This window comes from Aquarana catesbeiana, linkage group LG04 (genome assembly GCF_042186555.1).
Source record: "Aquarana catesbeiana isolate 2022-GZ linkage group LG04, ASM4218655v1, whole genome shotgun sequence".
NCBI lineage: Eukaryota > Metazoa > Chordata > Amphibia > Anura > Ranidae > Aquarana > Aquarana catesbeiana.
Genome location: NC_133327.1, coordinates 628887776 through 628908346, shown reverse-complemented (window position 1 = coordinate 628908346; position 20571 = coordinate 628887776). Strand labels below are relative to the sequence as shown.

The following is a 20571-nucleotide window of genomic DNA, read 5'->3' as shown; positions in this document are numbered from 1 at the left end:
TTCAGCTGGCTGCCTCCTCCGGGTTTAGGCAGCTAGCTCTGATGGCGCACTGGACTCATCCCCTTTCACAGACTGCTTTTCAGGCCGCCAAACCCCAATTCCCCCCCCCCCCACCGTGGCGCTGTGTGTCGATCCTACTGCATCCTGGGACCTGGGAGGCGTTATGTAAGTATACCAGAAAGAAAAATATCCTGCAATTTTGCACAGATTTTACCTGTGAAAACCACACCCCGGTGAGTGGTAAGTGGACTGGGACCTAATGTTTTGTGAATCAAATCTCTCCAATAACCACTTGAGCCATGGGACTTTTTTTCCCTAAATCACCTCGAGTCCTACAGCTTTTTTATTTTTATTTTTATTATCCATGATGACCCAGTTCTACATGTCATAGCTTCTAGCGTAATATGTAGTCTACCCTAACATATTATATATCTTTTTTTTTTGCAACAGTTAGGGCTTTATTTTGGTGGGAAGTTTGGATACATATATTTTTACTTCCTTGTTTTTTTGTTGGGACTAAAACAGAAAAATTGCATTTTTTTCCAATGCAACATCCACTGATTAAAGTAATGTCACAATAGTGCGATCTTTATGTAATGTACAGAATGGTAAAGCTCAAAGTGAACACTGTATGCGTTTTACTTTAGAAGGAGTTTTATTCTCCTTTCAATACTACATTGCTATGCACACAGGGGAAAACATTTGTGTAAATTATTAGAACAACATTTAGCTGGGATTCGGGTGGACCAGAGCACAAATTAGCACAGTGATGAGAAGCGTCAGAATTGGCCTGGGTGTCAAGGGGTTAATTACCATAAGTAATATACACATAATTATTATATATTGTTTTTAAGGTAATTTACTATATTTTCAAAAACTGTACTCAAGCAGGTGGCTTAATGGACAAATTAATGAATTTTGAAGTTATCACTTCAAACCAGTCATTTCAAAGTAAATAGATAAATAATAAATGATTATCTTATAAACATATAGCATAATAATATATGATTTAGCTTGATTATAACAGTACCTTTTCAACAGCAGCAGATTCACACAGTTAAAACGGAGTTTCACCCAAAAATTGAACTTCCGCTTTAAGCGATGGTGACCCCCTGACATGCCACATTTGGCACGTAATTTTTTTTTTTTTGGGGGGGGGGGAGCGGATACCTTCTTTTTAGAGGCATCTAGCTCCCACTACCTCCCGGGGCTCCGCGACGCCGGAAGGAAGTTCACCTCTCCCCCCCTCCCTCCCATCTTCTGGGACACATCACAGGTCCCAAAAGATTGCCCGGCCATTCACAGCTCGGCTCACGCATGCACAGTTTGCTGGAGCTTCACAGCCGGGCACCCACAGTAAGAATGCTGGCGCCGTAGAGAGGAGGGGGAGAGGAGCGGGGCTTTGTAAAGCTGCAGTGTCTGATTATTAAAAGTCATCTGATTATTAAAAGTCAGCAGCTACACTTTTTGTAGGTGCTGACTTTTAATCTTTTTTTTTTTCTTCAGCGGAACTCCGCTTTAAGAGGGAGAATGAGAGAAAAACATGGGATTGTGGGTAAATCTTATACCCATAAACCCGTGTTTTTTCCTTGTAGATAAAAGGGCTGGGAGGAAGCATTTGTCTTTTTAGAAATTTAAAACTATGACCCTCGAAGCTCAATTTTTTTTTTTTTTATGTTCATGGCAGATGAGGCTCTGCCTCACCTGCCTCCCCAGACTGCAATTCCCTGGTCAGTAAGATGCATGTTACCACAACATACTGTATAACTGCTAGCCCATTCTATGGTTGGGTGCCCTGGGTCTGTTTGTTGCATTTTTATCTTAATACAAAATGATGCTACTGCTGTACACTGGGACATGTGAGGAATGTAGTCATGCAGACTTGTAAATTAATGAAAGATCCTGTTCGGCTGAAGAATCTGTGCAAGCAGAAATGTACTGTGCTGCTCTGAGGACAGGTCCTTTTTACATTGACATCCAATTCTACAGATTTTATATACAAATAATTATATAGCATCAGGTGTTGTCCCAGTAGGCCTTGTTGCTTCATTATACTGGATGTGTTTCAAGCTGTAAAAGCAAGCTACATTTCCTCACTGATGCAAGCCCTGAAACACAATATACAGGTAAATGACAAACCCAACCTGAAAAATAATCCTTACCGGAGGTTTATTCTCATTTTCCTCCCACGATCCCCAGTCTTCATTTTCCCAGCTGGACAAATTATCTGTATAACATATGGGGAAAAAAATTACATATTAAAGTGCAGATAAATGAAATCAACACTATAACAGAGCATATGTAGCTGAATTATGTTATCCTGCATGAGCATTGTTTGCAAATCATTTTGAAGGCTGTACGTTATGAGATTATAGCGGTTCTTCAGTTCGGCCTAACTGTATCTGCTGACTTTTAATAAACACTCACCTGCCAAGGGATCTTTGTGAATGGTCCCTCAGCCTTCTGGGAGATGGCACAGGCTGCGGGTGGGGTGGGGGTGGGGGTTGTTGTCAGGGGAGAGGAGAACCTGTCAAAACTAGGTACCTACTCCTCCCCTCCTCTAAAAGAAGTTCCAGATATAGCAGAGGAGGAGGAGGAGGAGGGGGAAGAGGAAAACTTCCACTTTTAGGTGAAGTTCCACTTTAATACAATTATTCCTCCTGCAGAGTATATTGGACATCCATAAGAATGTACCACTATTCCCACAGAGATTCCTCATTGTATCCTAGATGTACTGTACCTTAGGACAAGGCCATCTCATGCCTATATTCTGAAGATGTCCAAAACTGACCAGGTACATACCCCAGTTCTTAATACCGTGTATTGCCCCTTTAACATCAACATGACAGCTTGAAGTCTTTTGCAGTCATTGTGGATGAGCTCTTTATCTTCTCAGATGGTAAAGCTGCCCATTCCTCTTGGCAGAAAGCCTCCAGTTCCTGTAAATTCTTGGGCTATCTTGCATGACCTGCACATTTGAGATCTCCCCAGAGTGGCTCAATGATATTGAGGTCAGGAGACTGAGACGGCCACTCCAGAATTTTCACCTTATTCTGCTGTAGCCAATGACAGGTTGACTTGGCTTTGTGTTTTGGATCATTGTCATGTTGGAATGTCCAAGTACGTCCCATGCGCAGCTTCCTGGCTGATGAATGCAAATGTTCCTCCAGTATTTTTTGATAACATACTGCATTCAACTTGCCATCAATTTTGACCAAATTTCCTGTGTCTTTGTAGCTCACACATCCCCAAAACATCAGCGGTCCACCTCCGTGTTTCACAGTAGGAATGGTGTACCTTTCATCATAGGCCTTGTTGACTTCTCTTCAAATGAAGCGTTTATGGTTGTGGCCAAAAAGCTCAATTTTGGTCTCATCACTCCAAATGACTTTGTGCCAGAAGGTTTGAGGCTTGTCTCTGTGCTGTTTGGCATATTGTAAGCGGGAAACTTTGTGGCATTTACATAGTAATGGCTTTCTTCTGGCGCCTCGATCATGAAGCCCATCTTTCTTCAAGTGCCTCCTTATTGTGCACCTTAAAACAGCCACACCACATGTTTTCAAAGAGTCCTGTATTTCACCTGAAGTTATTTGTGTGTTTTCCTTTGCATCCCAAACTATTTTCCTGGCAGTTGTGGCTGAAATTTTAGTTGGTCTACCTGACCATAGTTTGGTTTCAACAGAACCCCTCATTTTGCACTTCTTGATCTTTTTATATCCCTTTCCTGTTTTATATAGTTCAACTACTTTTTCCCGCAGATCCTTTGACAATTCTTTTGCTTTCCCCCATAACTCAGAATCCAGAGATGTCAGTGCAGCACTGAATGAAAGATGCAAGGGTCTGTCAGGAATCCAGAAACTCACTGATCTTTTACACACACACACACACACACACACACACACACACACACTAATTACAAGCAAACAGATCACAGGTGAGGATGGTTACCTTTAAGGGCTCATGCACACTGGACATTAAAATAACATTATAAAAAACCCCAGTAGCTTTGCAGTGAGTTTTTCAACGTTTTTGCAAAAGCGTTTATTAGCGTTTTTTTTTTTTTTAATGGATCAAAAACCTCAAAAAAACGCTGGTGAGCCACATTTTTAATAGTGTTTGTCTGCGTTTTTTGACGTTAGAGCGAAAACAGCTGTAAGACTCCTCTCAGAACCCACTAGTTTTGGTTTTTTTTAAAGCCAAAAAACGCCCCAGCCAAAAACTGCTGATAACAGCCTATGTCTGCATGGACACATAGGATAACATAATGGGGAGTTTATTGACTGTACAAAAAAAAAAAAAAAACGTCTGAAGCCAAAAACAGCTGCTGTAAAAATGTCCAAAAACGTCCAGTGTGCATGAAGCCTAATAGCCATTCAAACCCCTTTGTGTCAACTTGTGTTCATGTTATCAGGCCAAGATCACCAGGGTATGTAAACTTTTGATCAGGGTCATTTGGGTAGTTTCTGTTGTCATTATGATTTTAAAAAGAGTAAACACAGTTGATTGATAATAAATGGCTTCAGCCAAACACTAACCATGAGTGAAAGAAAAGTTTTTGTGTTATCATTCATATTCTCTGAAAAATGCCAAGAAATCATAAATTCTGCCAGTGTATGTAAACCTATGAGCACAACTGTATTTATATATATATATATATATATATATATATATATATATATATATATATATATATATATATATATATACATACACACACATACACACACACACACACACACACACACACACACATACACATATACCACCTCTCCTGATGCGTTCCCTCTTGATAATGTATTTTTTTCAATCCCAGGCATAATACGCATCCATCCAGAATGATGCCATCGCCCAAGCACAGGGTCACAGGTTTAAATACAGCATAAGTCATAATTGCGCTTACAAGGGAGGTCCGGGCTAATAAATTGGAAGAGGTTTGCAGTAACAACATGATACAGCTTGCAGAATTTTAATTAACTGACCGCCTGTGAATATTCTTTTTGCCTGGCCTTATACCTCGTTGTGACTTCCAGCCAAACTGTTCTCATATCACAAAGCCATTTAAATGATGTTAAATAAAGAAACCTAATACATTGCAGGTTTTCAGTCAGTACACTCAAAACTCAAAATTCAAGGAAAACAGCAAGATACACCATTAACCCCTTTCTTCCCTGAGGGAGCTGGTCTCTTAAGGGGATGTTGTGTATAGAGACTGATTAGCTGTCACAGCGATCACATAATCAGGATCCCGTCCCACCAGCTCCCAACTGTAAACTGTCTGTGACAGTTTGCCAACAGTGCTGGGGTTGTGCAGTTGTGTGCATCCAACACAAAACAGCGAGGCCGCCTGTATTCATCTACGCTATAAGACAGCACAAAGTATTTCTATCCATCCAGTCCTGAAATTTACCGTATTGATAGACAACACAGCCAGCCTGATGACCTGACAATTATTTGCTGCTGTTAAAAGAGAAGTATGTATTTTTTTAATTTATTTTTTCAGAATCATACTTACCTAGGTCCCCCACCGGCTCTAAGACAGAGAACCGTGCGATCAAACACCACCGATCACTCGGGTTATCAGGGCTCCCTGGGCAGAGAGCTGGTGACTGTCAATCACCACTGTATGCTCTGCCCCCCCCCCCCCCCTCGTTCATTGGAGGGCTGGGCTGTGGAGAAGGCGGGAGCGGTCTGCTCAGACTCTCAGCAGCTCACTGAGAGGCCTTAAGGGTTCATTCATACGGTCAACCGGGTGGTGGCAAAACCCAGCAGTAGAGTGTGGTTTTACTGCCCCCTAATCCGCCGACCTAAACTAGGGCATGCAGCCACGGCAATAATGGAATGGAATGTTTTTGGCATGTGGTACCGCCACTGCTTTAGACCCAAGTGAATGAGAAAACGCTGTAACTGACCTGCAACTACGTGTACGTGGCTGTGACGTGGTTGGTTGGCATTCTAATGGATTAAAGCAGAAGGTGACATATCACTCATTCCTCAACGCCTATTAAATGCCCTCTGCAAAGTGATCTCCCACAGACCACCATTCAGAGGGGTGGCAGTATAGCCCTAACAGCTCATATAAGTTATATGAATTGAATTTTCTAGGTCATTTTAATATTTTTAAATATGTAGACTTCATTAAAACAATACCTAGGGATCTTGTAATGAAGGTACCTGTTCAGGCGCTTCCTGAAGTGACAACGCTCTGTACCTATGTCTTAAAGTGTCACTAACCTCATCATAAAAAAAACTATCAATAAATACTGGATTACATGCGGTTTATACTCACTCAGTCACTTTGAGATTTGTTTTCTGTATTCTGCAAAAAAAACTGGTTGATCCTGCTGCTCTCTATCTCCCCCTTCTCTTCATGTCCCCTATTCAGCGGGGGATTTTGCAGCAGTGTTGGCAGCTCTGTACATGCTCAGTTTTCAGTGAGTTTCTATGCTGAGCATTTCCTTCCTATCACATCGCAGCCATGTGACTATAGAGTCACACATGTGGGCGTATACACAGTGATAAATGACAGCCCCCTCCCTCCCTCCTCCTCCATCCCCACTAACCAGCTAAACACATTGGGGGCGGGATATTGTATCTTGATTGATGAAGGCTTCACCTCCCTCGTATCCTAAAACACAGGCTGGAGGAGTGTGACACATCCTGTGACTGGCAGAAACCCACCCACCATGTTATTGACAAAAAATAATAAAGATTTGATCTCACGTATATATTTGTATGATCACTGAAAACAGTTTATTGATATATTTTATTTATATTTTTTGAATTCCAAAGACTTTTCTTTTCTTTCTTTTTTTTTTAATATGTGACCAGTGCAGAGGACTAGAAGCTCCTCCTGCTTATGTTTCCCTGCAGACAGGCTGGGAAATAGCTGGGTCATGTGACAGCTGTGTATCAATTAGGAAAAAAGGTACTTAGATGTTTTTTTTTTTTATTAAAATAATTACAGTGCCATCATGTCGCCCAGTCCCATGGAGACCACAAGTGTTTGTTTTAACACACATTACACAAGCATGGTCCACCATCAAGAAACCTGCCCTAAAAATTGCCATGTAACCATCATAAGAGTGCATGTTGATAAGAAGTGGCTGCAGAAGATAAGCTGCACTAACATGCAGCAAAGGATGAAAAAAAACCTGAAAAACCGTGTTTTATTAAAAAAATAAATAAATAAAAACGGTAATTGCTTATAATATACAGGAAACTAAATAACATTTGGTTAAGTTTTAGTCCTCATGCACACGGACGTTTTTACAGCTGCTTTTTTTAGCTTTTTTTGCAGCTTAAAAAGGCCTGTCTATGTTAGTCTATGGCTTCATGCCCACCTAGGCGTTTTTGAGCTGCAAGTGGCATAGGCGTTTTTAAGCTGTAAAAAAAACCCAGGACCAGTGGGTTCTGAGAGACGTTTTTCAGCTGTAAAAACGCTCTAACGCTGAAAAACGCTCAAAAACGCCATTCACCAACGTTTTTTAGCGTTTTTGATCCATTGAAAAAAAAAAAAAAAAATTTGAAAAAAAAAAAAAACGCTCAAAAACGCTAACGCGGAAAAACGCTAAAAAACGCTAAAAAACGCTATTACAAAAACGCTGAAAAAAAGCTGAAAAAAGTCACTGCTAAAATACTGGCGTTTTCATAACGTTTTTTTAACAGCCTGTGTGCATGAGGGCTTAGAGCTACATTGAGGTTTCTCCACAGTTTGACAAGTATCATATTCCCCATACCTGTCGTACAATTCATCCACATTGGCCAAACAAGAAAAATCTGTTTATCAAGATGTGATTCATCCTCAAACATCTAATTATGTTTACCAAGTAAAACTTTGTGTATGATAATTAATATCTCTAGACAGAGAAGAGTGTGTGGGTGGGAGATCTCTTCTGCCGGATTATATCCAGTATTTTTTCCTTTTCTATGATATTTTTTTGTGCTGATGCCCCAGTGAGAATGTATTATACGAGGTTACCGTAGTAACAGCATTGCCAATACATGGATGTACTATCGGTCCCTGTGAAGAGAGATCAGTTGGTGGGCGGTGAGCAGCCGTCATAAAAAGAAATACACATTAAAAAAACAAAAAAAAAAAACAAACACTTTTTAAAAAAACATCTGGAGTTTTTCAAGCTGGAAACGAGCATCAATCTCAATCAGAACACTATTTTTAGTCACTGTCATTTGCAGAGCATATGGAGTTGTCAATTAAAAAAAAAAAAAAAAAAAATCTCAGGGAAAACAATATGACATGAAGAATAAAAAGATTACAATATAAAACTGAAAAGTTTTTCCACAGGAGCAGGAAATTTAAAGCAGACGCAAATTACATTTATCTTGATAAAGCACTGTAAATAATAAACTGACTTTTTTTTATTATTATTTATTTTTATTAACTGCTTGACGACCACCCCACGTACACGTACTACGGCGCAGCGGCTCCTACAGGCAGGATCGCGTACTTGTACGTCTTTTTCACTTCTGGGTTTGAGGCGCGCATGCACGCCACCGGCAACCAGCTCCCGCTGTGATTGGACAAAGCAGAAGCCAATCAGCGGGTCCGGCGAACCCGATGTCCGCCGGGACCCGCCGTTTGTTCCCAACAGAGGCAGTACAACGCGGTCTGCCTATGTAAACAAGGCAGACTGCCGTTCTGTGACAAGGGAAGACAGACATCCTGTGTTTCTGCTAAGCAGGAACACAGATCTTTGTCTTCTCAGAGTACAAGCACCCCCCACACAGTTAGAAAGCACTTCCTGGGAACACATTTAACCCTTTGATCGCCCCTGATGTTAACCCCTTCCCTGACAGTTTCATTAGTAGTAGTGCAGTGACAGTGCATATTTTTTAGCACTGATCACTGTATTGGTGTCACTGGTCCCTAAAAAGTGTCCCTTAGTGTCTCATTTGTCCGCCGCAATGTCGCAGTCCTGCTATAAGTTGCCGATTGCCGCCATTACTAGTATAAATAAATAAATAAAAATAAATAAATAAATAATCCATAAAAATATCCCATAGTTTGTAGACGCTATAACTTTTGCACAAACCAATCAATATACGCTTGTGATTTTTTTGTACCAAAAATATGTAGCAGAATATATATTGGCCTAAACTGATTTTTTTACATGTTTTTATTACATATGTTTTACAGCAGAAAGTAAAAAATATTGTTTTTTTTCAAAATTGTTTTTTTTTGTTTATAGCGCAAAAAATAAAAACTGCAGAGGTGATCAAATACCACCAAAAGAAAGCTCTATTTGTGGGAAAAAAAGGATATCAAATTGTATTTGGGTACAGCGTCGCACAACTGCGCAATTGTCAGTTAAAGCAACGCAGTGCCGTGTCACAAAAAATGGCCTGGTCATGAAGGGGGGTAAACCTTCCGGAGCTGAAGTGATTAAATAAGGCTGGAATCACTGTTGCATTGTGATGAGCACATTAACAGGCATGTTACTGCAACACGGGTCAATGCCTCTTATGCGGGTTTGTGCGTTGGGATGCCAAAGACCTGAATGGTACCCTAACACACCTGCATTGCAGCACACAGCAACACATGGTAATGCACTACTATGCGTTGTGGTGCGCTGCAGCACTAAAAATGATGATTGCATGCCTTTTTGGTACATTAGACAGCCCATTCAAATTAATGGGCTGCCTTAATCACGACATAACCTGCTTGCATAAAAATCTAGAGCACAGATGTAAATAGGTCCAAAATGGGCACTCAAATACTATTTTCAACATTTATTTTGCTCTTTGTTGCATCTCAGTGCTGCTGATCTCCTGGGGCTTCTTTGTAGCCACTTCCTGTCTGCATTCACTTCAGCGATGGCTGGACCTCTATTATAACACGTTACATGGAAATGCCATTGTGTACAATAATGTATTAATAAAGGCATATTATGTATTAATAAAAGCAAAAAAACAAATTTAAAATCGCATTAGGGCACGACGGAAGCCCATTCCTTTTTAATGGGCTGTCTTACCACAATGCACATTAACAAATTACATAATGCAAAAAAATAAATGGGTTCTTAATCATTGTCATGCATATAGATGATCTGTAGGGAATGCTCTGCAATCAAACTTTGCTTTTGTAAGAAAAGAGATAACTAAAATGATACAACCTCCACGCCACTACTTTATCCTGCAAGGCTAGGTTCACACAACTGCAGCCCATTTTGAGACGATTTTCACTGTGATTATGTAGTGCAACTTAGTTGCACTTTCAATGCGATTATGATACTACTGCTTTTTTGACTCACCATGTGGTCAGACTGCAGGGATGAATTATTGGTTGTTATGGAGCGGGCACCGCCAGCATTCTAACAACCAGTGATCTCTGCTGTCATCAGGGGGATTCCTGTCTGACAGTAGAATGTAAAACAAATGAGCTGTCAGTGAAAAACAATTAAAAACAAAGGCCTGGGCCCTTCAGGTCTGGTATGGATTTTAGGAGGGACCCCACACCAAATTTTTCCCACCAAAATTCAATGCCAGACCCTTAACCAAGCATGCAGCCTGGCAGGAAGAGGTCCAGAAAGAGGGAGGGCGAGAGTGTGCCCTCCCCTCCCGATGAATGTGTGACCACCCCCACAACCAGAACCATGCTAGGCAATCAACAAGGGGAGGGCGGGCTACCTGGTGACATCACTGGATGGCCCTGCCCTCTTGTTTACTTAAGCAGCGGTGATAAATCATTGGTTGTTAGGACGCTGGCGGGTGCAGGGACCTTTTCAAAATTACATTGAAGTCGCGTTGCATTCATGTGTATGGGGACCAGTGTGAATATAGCCTAATAGGTGGATGTCAAAGAAAAAAACATGTAAGAGGTATGGGGGATCCAGGAGGCTAAGGACTGCGGAGGATCCAGTTTCTGTGAGTACGGCAATAGATCTGAAGACACGTTCGGCAGCACAAGCATTGCTTGCTTAAAGCCTGGGATACATGTGCCTAAAGTTGGCTACTTAAACAGGTACCAGCCAATTTTCAGTGCACGTGTACCACTGTCTGTCCAACAAAAGCAGGCCTAACAACTGGCTTCTGTCAAACGGTCATGCTGGAAAACTAGCCAATGGCTGCAAGGGCTGATCAGCCAATTCTAGCAGGGGAGAGTTCCTGCTAAAATTCTTCCTTCTTCCTCCAAACACGGGTCGAGTTAATGTCAAAGAGCTCAATTTTGGCCTCATTTGACCACTGCGTGTTCTCCCAATTCTTTCCTGAATCATTTAGATGTTCATTGGCATCAGTGTACATGTGCCTTCTTGAGGAGGGAGACTCGCTGTGTTTGGAGGAAGAAAAATGCTGACTATGACCCTAAGAACACCATCCCTACAGTCAAGCACAGAGGTGGAAACATGATGCTTTGGGACCCTTTCTCTTCTTAAGGTACAGACCAACTTTGCCGCATTGAGGGGCCAATGGATGGGGCCATCTATTGAGAAAATCTTGGATGAGAATCTTTTTCCTTCAGCCAAAACAATGAAGATGGGTCTTCCAGCATGAATATGACTCAAAACATACCACCAAGGCAACAAAGGAGTGGCTCAAGAAGATGCATATTAAAGCCATGGAGAGGCATAGTCAGTCTCCAGACCTTAGTCCTATAGAAAACGTATGGAGGGAGCTGAAACTTTGAGTTGCCAAGCAACAGCCAAGAAACCTTAAGGATTTGGAGAAGATCTGTAAAGAAGAGTGGACCAAAATCCCTCCTGAGATGTGTGCAAACCTGGTCACCAACTACAAGAAAAAGCTTACCTTTGTGCCTGCCAACAAGGGTTTCTCCATCAAGTACTAAGTCATGTTTTGCTTTGGGATCAAATACTTATTTTACTCGCTGAACTGCAACACAATTTATAACATTTGCATCGTGTATTTTTTCTGGATTTTTTGTTGATATTCTGTCTATCATTTAAAATACACCTATGATAAAAATCATAGACCCTTCATTGCATTTTGCAAATTTTCAAAATCTGCAGGGTATCAAATAATTATTTTCCCCACTGTATACGGAGCTTAAAGCAGAGTTCCACCCAAAAATGGAACTTCCGCTTTAAGGGAAGGTGACCCCTGACATGCCACATTTGGCATGTCATTTGTTTTTTTTTTTTGGGGGGGGGGGGACGGAAACCCTCAAAAATTTAGGGTTCCAGATCCCACTTCCTCCCAGGGCTCCGCAGAGCCGGAAGTCAGATCACCTCTCCCCCTTCCCTCTCGGCAATCATCTGGGACACGTCACAGGTCACAGATTATTGGCTGGCCAGTCACAGCGCGCCACGTGGCTCTCGCATGCGGAGTGCATACCCGGCTGTGAAGCCACAGCCAGGTGCCCACAGTGACAATGCTGGCGCCGCGGGGGGGGGACTTCGTTCCCCCGCATCGCTGGACCCTGGGACAGGTAAGTGTCCGATCATTAAAAGTCAGCAGCTGCAGTATTTGTAGCTGTTGACTTTTATTTATTTAATTTTTTAAGCAGAACTCCGCTTTAAGACATTCTGTATAGTGACAGGGTCACTTTAAGAGTGGTGATTCTTACAAATGTTTCTCTTTATTGTCACTACAAATCTTTCCATTTTACTATGTAACCAGCACGGAGTTTCTAAAACAGCCAAAACAATTAAAATGTCATGGGAGAAGTGGTCCTGTTCTGTGCAGTGTATGCATACTGAACTCAACCAGAATTCTAATTTCCTGATCATGGTTAGCCTTCAAACCAGCACAGTGACAGGGGATCCTTAAATTAGGTGCCGCAAGGGACCCACTGCATGATTTTCTATAACAAACATAGTGCTGAGCTCTTAATGAAAATAATGACAAATTTATGCATTTCCACACAGCAATCTACAGCTCAGATGGGAAGGCAAATCTGTGTACCCACAGCGAGCCATCTGCTGAATAATAAAGGACATATTCTTTAAAGAAAAATGACGAACAATATATTTCATTTCAATTTGAAATTAGCAGTGCCTGCACTCACCACAACACTTATAGGACAAGTTATCTAGTTAAAAGGTTAAAATGCATTTTAGGGGGATCTGAAAATTCTCCCTTGCAGTTGGGCTGCACCCAAAGACAGGAAGTAAAGGGAAAACTTCCTAATACAGACCCAAAATCTACACTGGTGAGTTCTAATTCCTCTACGTTAGACTAAAACTTGTCCACAATGAGTTGGATGAAGAAGAGCATCCAATGTTATTGTGACAGAACCGCTTGGCACCCCAATTAGGTACTTCTGCCAAACAGTGCCTCCTGCCCCCCAAACCGTTCCAGCAGACCGAGAGCTAATACAGCCCTGTTACTCCAAGAATTGTACACACACAACTTAGAACTTAAAAGAATACAATATTTATACCTATTTTTTAAACTTTTACCGACAGGTAAGCCTATAATAAGGCTTACCTGTAGGTAAAAAAAAAAAAATATCTCCTAAACCTGTACGGTTTAGGAGATATTCCCTTCGCAATGAGCCGCTGATTGCAGCGGCGCATGCGCACAGGGGATTCTCGGTTGAAAGCCCGGCAGCCGCCGAACCTTGCCGGAAAAAAGTCTCCCGCGCGCATGCGCGGGAGTGACGACATCGCGGCTCCGGCCACTCACAGCGCCGGGTGAGATGCCGGCGCCTCGTTCTAAGGTAAGTATCTCATAATGAGCTAGTATGCAGTGCATACTAGCTCATTATGCCTTTTCCCTTACAGGTGTAGGGGAAAAAAAAAGTCAGCGGGTTTACTACCGCTTTAAAAGAATGATTGTTTTATTGAAACTCAGACACATACTTTATACCCCACAGGAGGACATTCCCCTCTTGAGGATATTAGCATGACAATGCAAACTTCGAACACAAAAACAATAAATGAATTAAACAGCAAGTTAATCAACAAACATATAACATCCCACAATAATTTGGTACCAAGTTAAAGTGGTCACAAGATTAATCCCATCTCCAAGAGATGATCAAACAGACAGAAAAAAATAGAACAATAGCAAAGACCTACTTAAAGTGGATCTCCACCCGTTTTTAAAACAATAGATGAAGAGCATTACCGCAATGTCCTAATGACAAAACTGCACTTTTTTTTTTTTCTACTGTACCTTTGTTGCTGTTAGTATCTTTGTGTCTTCCAGGAAGTCCAGCCTGCCGTTATGGGCGTGTTTACTGCGGCTAAATCGTCACTTCCTATTAGCCGCACTGGCTCCCGAGAGCTTTTGTCATTGTTCCCAGGAGTCAGTGTGGCGGCCTGGCGCGAGTTATCTCGAGATCACGCCATCACAATGGGCGGGACTTCCTACGACGCCGCTCGTTGTGATGGCAACCGGAACTGTTGACGGCACTCCGATGTCAGTCTACTGCGCATGCACGAGATCGGAAATAGAACGGACAGTGCATGCTGGTAGATCAGCAGCACCGTATCCCGGAAGAGGATGCCTGTGGGCTTCACATACCCACAGGCAAGATGACAACCGTCTCTAGCAGAATTTATAACTTTCTTTATTAGGAGAAAACGGGCAACACTGATCCTCAAAAACAGAACAAGTGAGTTCTATATTCATAGATCCTAATCTTTGTCATTTTGCCAAAAAAAAAAAAATATATATATCCGAGATAGTGGAACCCCGCTTTAACAATTAAGCCATTACAAACCCCACCTCAGATTATCCAGCAACAGTCTATGAGACAAACTCCTACAATATTCCAGCAGCCTGAAAAGGTGGAATTAAATTTACCTTCAAAGATTTCTTAAGGGAGATGGTTGATAAATATTTCTGTCCCAAGTGAAGGAGTTTCTCCAACCCAGTCTGCAGGAGGGCCACCATATTCCCTCTGATCATTAACCTGTACAAGATTATTATTACACCTTTCCATCCACTCCAGAAGGGCTGCTTTAGTCTACGTTTCCACTAGCGCGACTTGTCATGCGACCTGGGACTGCAAAATCGCATGACAAGTCGTAGCGTTCATATCTGTGCGACTTCAAACTAGTCCCTGCACTACATTGGTCCAACTTTGATGCAACTTGAGGTACACAATTCAAGAATACACAGGCATTGCTTCAAGTCTCATCAAAATCATGGCAAAATTGCGGCAAAAATCGCACAACTTTAGGGGCTCAATAGTGGAAACCTAGCCTAATTGTCTTTATTCAGATCAGTAATACAAGCCTCGCTCTCAGCACCCATTAAGTGGGTTTCCATCATCATAGAATGATCTGCTGCTTTCTCCATAATCAGTGGGTAGGAGGCTTGTCCCTAGTCCTCTCCAAAAGCTCTTGTCCTGGTTGGGTCTGTCACAGTTATTTCCACCTAGGCAGTATTCTCTGCAGGGTTGATGCGCATTGCTTGGGGAATAATAGGTAGGGGTCAGGTCATCTACCAAATGCCCCATTCTCCATGGTAATGTGAAGGAGTTGTAGTAGACAGCTGTGCTGTCCTTTGCATTGTGTGTCACACAGGGGCAGTCTGCAGCCCCCTATTCCCTCCAGAAGTACCTATTCAAATATCAGAGCTAATTTTGTATAGACAGGCCCCTTGTATAAGGGCTCTTTCTCACGGGGCGGATCAGTGATGATCCGCCCCGTGAATATCCGCTTGCTCAGCGGGGATCACTCCGCCGATCCCCGCTGAGCAGGAAGATGACAGGTGCATCGCTGCACACTGTGCAGCGACGGACCTGTCAGAGCGCCGCTCTCCCCTATGGAGGGATCGGATGATGACGGACCGTAGTGTCCGTCGTCACCCGATCCAATCCGAAAACGGATGGAAAAGTAGGTTTTTCCTCCATTACACTTTTCGGATCGGAGCGGGTCGGATGTCAGCGGACATGTCACCGCTGACATCCGACGCTCCATAGAGATTCATGTATGTCCGTTTTTCATCCGAAAACGGAAGGATGAAAAACGGACATACGGATCGTTAGTGTGAAAGAGGCCTAACAGTGCCAAAGTTTCTCAAAAAATGCTGAAATCACTGAGCAAACCAATGTTCGAGGGGGGAGAATAAGAGGAAGTGGAATCAGATCAGGAGGGCGTCAGGCTATGGTGGAATGTCACTCTTTGCTAAAGCTTGTTTAGCTTGGAATGATCCACTAATATTTTTCTACAGGTTCACTTTGAGGTGAATCTCTGCTTGTCTATGCATTGCTAGAGTTGTAGGTTACAGGGGGCTATTGATTCTCTAAGTGACCGCACTGATTGGTGCAGTTCTTTCATATGGATTAAAGTGGATGTAAACCCTAAATACACCCAGTGAAGGGACTAACCTCAGGTGATACACAAAGATGAAACAAATTCTCTTACATAAGTTGTATTTCTTTATCTGCAGTCTTCTCTACATCTGTTCAAAGTGCTGAATTTATAAGCTTGTCTGAGGTTCAGAAAAAAGGAGGCAGAGAGCTGAAGTTACACACTGCAGAGCTCAGTGAGGTGAGCTCCGAGAGCTGATTGGAGGGAAGAGACACCCCCCTCCCCCTCCACACAGCACACAGGAATAGAGCTGAGGCTGTCAATCCACTGGAGGACCCCCCCCCCCCTCACCTTTTTTCTCTTGGTGCCAGGAAGAATATTCAGAAATGATTCATGCTGATAGCAGAGGAACGAAGCAGCAGACAATGACTTCCACTAACAGAAAAGACTGAAAACAGGGCCGTCTTTTGGATACATTGGTTATGTTGTTAATGGGGGTTTTTTCATCCTTTCATCGCAATTGTTCAATCAGCGCTCAAAATGCAAATATGCTGTTTTTTCCTCTTTAAATTTTTAAGCAGTACCCTATGCATGTATGACATCAGCAAATCCTTCTGAAGCATATGGCGCATATTACCGTAAAAATAACCTTCCCAAGCAATGTTTTACTGCTAAAATCACATTGCCTTGAAAAAGCAATGCACCAACATCTTCATATACTGCCTGCTCTGTGGAGCTGTTCCTGTCCTGCTGACGTCAGGACATTTTCAGAGCGTCGAGGTGTTACAAAGTAATCTCTTGACATCACGTTGACTAATGTTGGCTGAATACGCACGTTCTAATTCTGGGAATGGAGATGAGTCATTCTCAGAGAAGCGTGGAATAACAATGCGGGAAACTGATAGCTTGCCCGCTATGAGCTACAGAAATCTGTAAAAATTGATGGAGAATACAAGCGTACCCCACAACACACACATCAAATATAGAAGGCAATTTTTAGGTACAGCTTAGCGCCAATTCACACCTATATGTGAGAAATCTGTAGATCAGGACTGGTGAGAAAGAATAGACAACCTGGTCTTATTTCAAGAAAAGATTGGACACAGAATGCTCATCAAAAGGCCGATTTAGGAACGATTTCCCTAAAGGAGAGTCTGCTGATATCCATAGACAGCATGACTACTCTTTTTTTTAACAACAAGGTTGGTCTTTATTTGAGAAAATATGAAATACACAACATAATAATCGATTGGTATATCAGATACACGGAACAATAGTGCAATATATATACAGCAAACTTCAGACGGCAATAGTCTTACATTGAGTTATCTCATGTTGTGTCTACCGGCCCGGGGGGGTCGGGAGGGGGGGAACCAATAAATTAACAGAAAAGTAACAAATCAATGATAAGGGGGGGGGGTTGGGAATGGACATATCCTTTAGGCATATATAGAATATTTATAAAGTGGGAGGTCAAATAGGGTCAGTCCACGGCTGCCAGACCCTGGCAAATTTCTTGGGGCACCCTCTACTTATATAGGTTAATTTATACATAGGTATGACTGCATTTATCGAGTTCTCCCAGGCTCTTATTGTAGGGGGGCGATGAGATGTCCACTTTAGTAGAATCTCTTTTTTAGCATAGAATAGTAGTAGTGATAATAATAGTTTGGTATATCGAGGTCTCTGTCATCCTGTATACCCAGCAAAGCTAACTCGGCCGATAAAGATATCTCCAATTGGAGTCGGACATTTATGAATTCCTCTATAGCGGCCCAATATCTGGAGAGTCTAGGACAATTCCAAAACATATGGATATAGTCACTATCTGTCGACTGCCCTTGCGGGCAATTCGGGGACTTCTGTGGAAATATTCTGTGCAGTCTCTGAGGTGTAAAGTATATTCTGTGCAGGAACTTGGTTTGAATTAATTTGTCCCTAGAGGAGATCATTATTTGGAGGCTATTTTCAAAGCACTCCTCCCATGATTCCCTGTCTAAAGCCGGGATGTCCGACTTCCACTTAATCCATAAGGCCTCCATTTTCGGCTAGTCTTTCTTAAGTAATGTCAAGTACAGCGTAAACAGGGGTTTATGCAGAGTTTCTTGCGAGAGTAGCTCCTCAACCACATCAGCCTGAAGGACAGGCGGAACCGGGAACTGTGCGCAGAAGGCATGTCGCAACTGATAGTAGCGAAATAACATCCACCCAGGGAGATTGTGTCTGTCTGCAAGTGCACGAAAAGGGATGAGGGATCCTGACGAAACAACATCCTTCAACACTCTGATACCGCACCGGGCCCACACCTGCGGGTCCGGAATGGTCCGAAAGTGCGGGAGGGCCGAATTCCCCCACAACGGGCAATATGGAGACCATTGATTGATAGCTAAAAACCTTCGCCTAGCAACCCCCCATACACGCAGGGTAGCTCCAGTAGAAGGCAAAGAAGGGTACGATGAAGCCCCACGATATGCCAGGTTGCTAAGCTCAGTGAGGGACCCCACAATAGCTGCTTCAAGGCAGACCGCCGCGTTGGCCCTGGATTGTTCAAACCACCACCTCATAGTGACCAGGACGGCCGCCCAATAGTACACCATCAGGTTAGGTAAGGCTAGACCCCCACAACTCACAGGAAGCTGTAGAGTTGACCGTGCTACATGTGGAGACGATCCCCTCCACAGGAAGGAGCCAATACATGAGTCTAAATCTCTGAAGAAGGCCTGGGGTATCCACGTCGGGCAATTCCTAAATATGTAGTTGAGCTTGGGTAGATAAATCATTTATAAGATATTGATTCTCCCCAGGAGATTTAGGGGTAAATTAGCCCAACGGGAACAGTGGTCTTTCATTTGTACAACTACATGTAGAAGATTAAGGCGCTGGAATGCCTGGGGCTCCCTTGTAATCCTTATGCCAAGATACGTAAATTCCTCCACCCATCGCAGTGCTGTCTGGGGCGCTAGCTCTCTCGCCCGCACATCTAGAGGGAAAAGGACTGATTTGGACCAATTTATACGTATCCCAGAGAATTGCCCAAATTCGTCAAAGGCTTCGAGAGCAGCCTCTAGGGAAGCATTGGCATCTTGTAAGTATAGCAGGGTATCATCAGCGTATAATGATATCTTCTCCTCCAGAGGGCTGACCCTTAATCCCACAATTCGGTTGGATTCCCTGACTAAAATCGCCAGGGGCTCCAAGGCCAACGCAAATAAGCTGGGAAAAGGGGGCAACCTTGTCGGGTCCCCCTCTGAAGGAGAAAGAAATCCGAGAGGGTATCAATCACTCGAATCCTTGCCCTAGGAGCTTTGTACAAAATACAAAGCCATTGCATAAATCTAGGTCCTACTCCAAAATTTCTGCAGTACCACCCACAAATACTCCCATTCAACAGAATCAAAAGCCTTTTCTGCGTCCAGAGAGGCTACAACTCTAGTGCCGCTATTATCATGGGTGGCGGCCAGATTCAGGAATAAACTACGGATATTGATATCGGTACCCTTTCCCGGCATGAACCCGGTCTGATCAACCTGAACTAGGTCTTCTATCACTTTGCCAAGCCTAATAGCCAATATTTTTGCCAATAATTTGGCGTCAGCATTTATAAGAGAAATAGGCCGGTAGGAGGCACAGTCCTCAGGGTCTTTGCCAGGTTTGGGCACCAAGACCACAATCGCGTCAGATAGCGAATCTGGGAGAGATCCTAGTTCGGCAAACTTCAGCAGTAAGGATGTAAGCCTAGGTGCTAAGAGATCCTGATATGTAGCGTAGAATTCGATGGTGATTTCATCTGGCCCTGGGGCCTTCCCTGATTGCATAGCACCCAATGCTTCCTGCACTTCCTCTAGGGAGGTGTCTTTATCCAGCTCCTCGCGCTTCACAGCTTCCAAGGAGGGAAATGGAATCTGCTCCAGATATTCGAGTAGCTCATCACTGCTAAAGTTTGCTGTAGATGAATATAAGTTTTGATAAAACTCAAGGAATCTTGCATTAATGTCAACAGCCGACCGTCCAGCGCCCTCAACCTTCCAATGTGAGTCATATTATACCTCCCCTTTGCCAACCAGGCCAACAACCTTCCATTCTTATCTCCGAATTCAAAAACCCTCTGTGCACTGTCTAGCATAGATTTTTGTGTTAGTTCAACCCTAAGAAGGGACAGTTTCCTCAGAGAATCCTGCCATAGCACATAGTGAGCCTGGTCAGGAGTTAGTACATATGCAGCTTCCTTCGACCTCGCCTGTTCCTCCAGATGTCTCAGAGACTGCACAGAACCTCGTTTTTTAATTGCTATGCGGGCCATGTATTCCCCCCTAAGCCAAGACTTAAATGCATCCCACAGCACCAGTGGCCCAGTGGACTCATCATTGTTTATCCAAAAATTACATAAAGTCTC

General features: G+C 42.9%; 1 protein-coding gene across 1 annotated transcript in view; it reads right to left on the bottom strand.

Moving 5' to 3' along the window:
* The window catches only part of RAB3GAP2 (RAB3 GTPase activating non-catalytic protein subunit 2), a 111211-nt gene that overhangs the window by 81272 nt on the left and 9368 nt on the right, over nucleotides 1-20571 (bottom strand). Inside the window, exon 2 of the mRNA XM_073628357.1 lies at nucleotides 2163-2227. Within this exon, the coding sequence (XP_073484458.1) occupies nucleotides 2163-2227 (65 nt within the window). The remainder of the gene's footprint in view (nucleotides 1-2162; nucleotides 2228-20571) is intronic.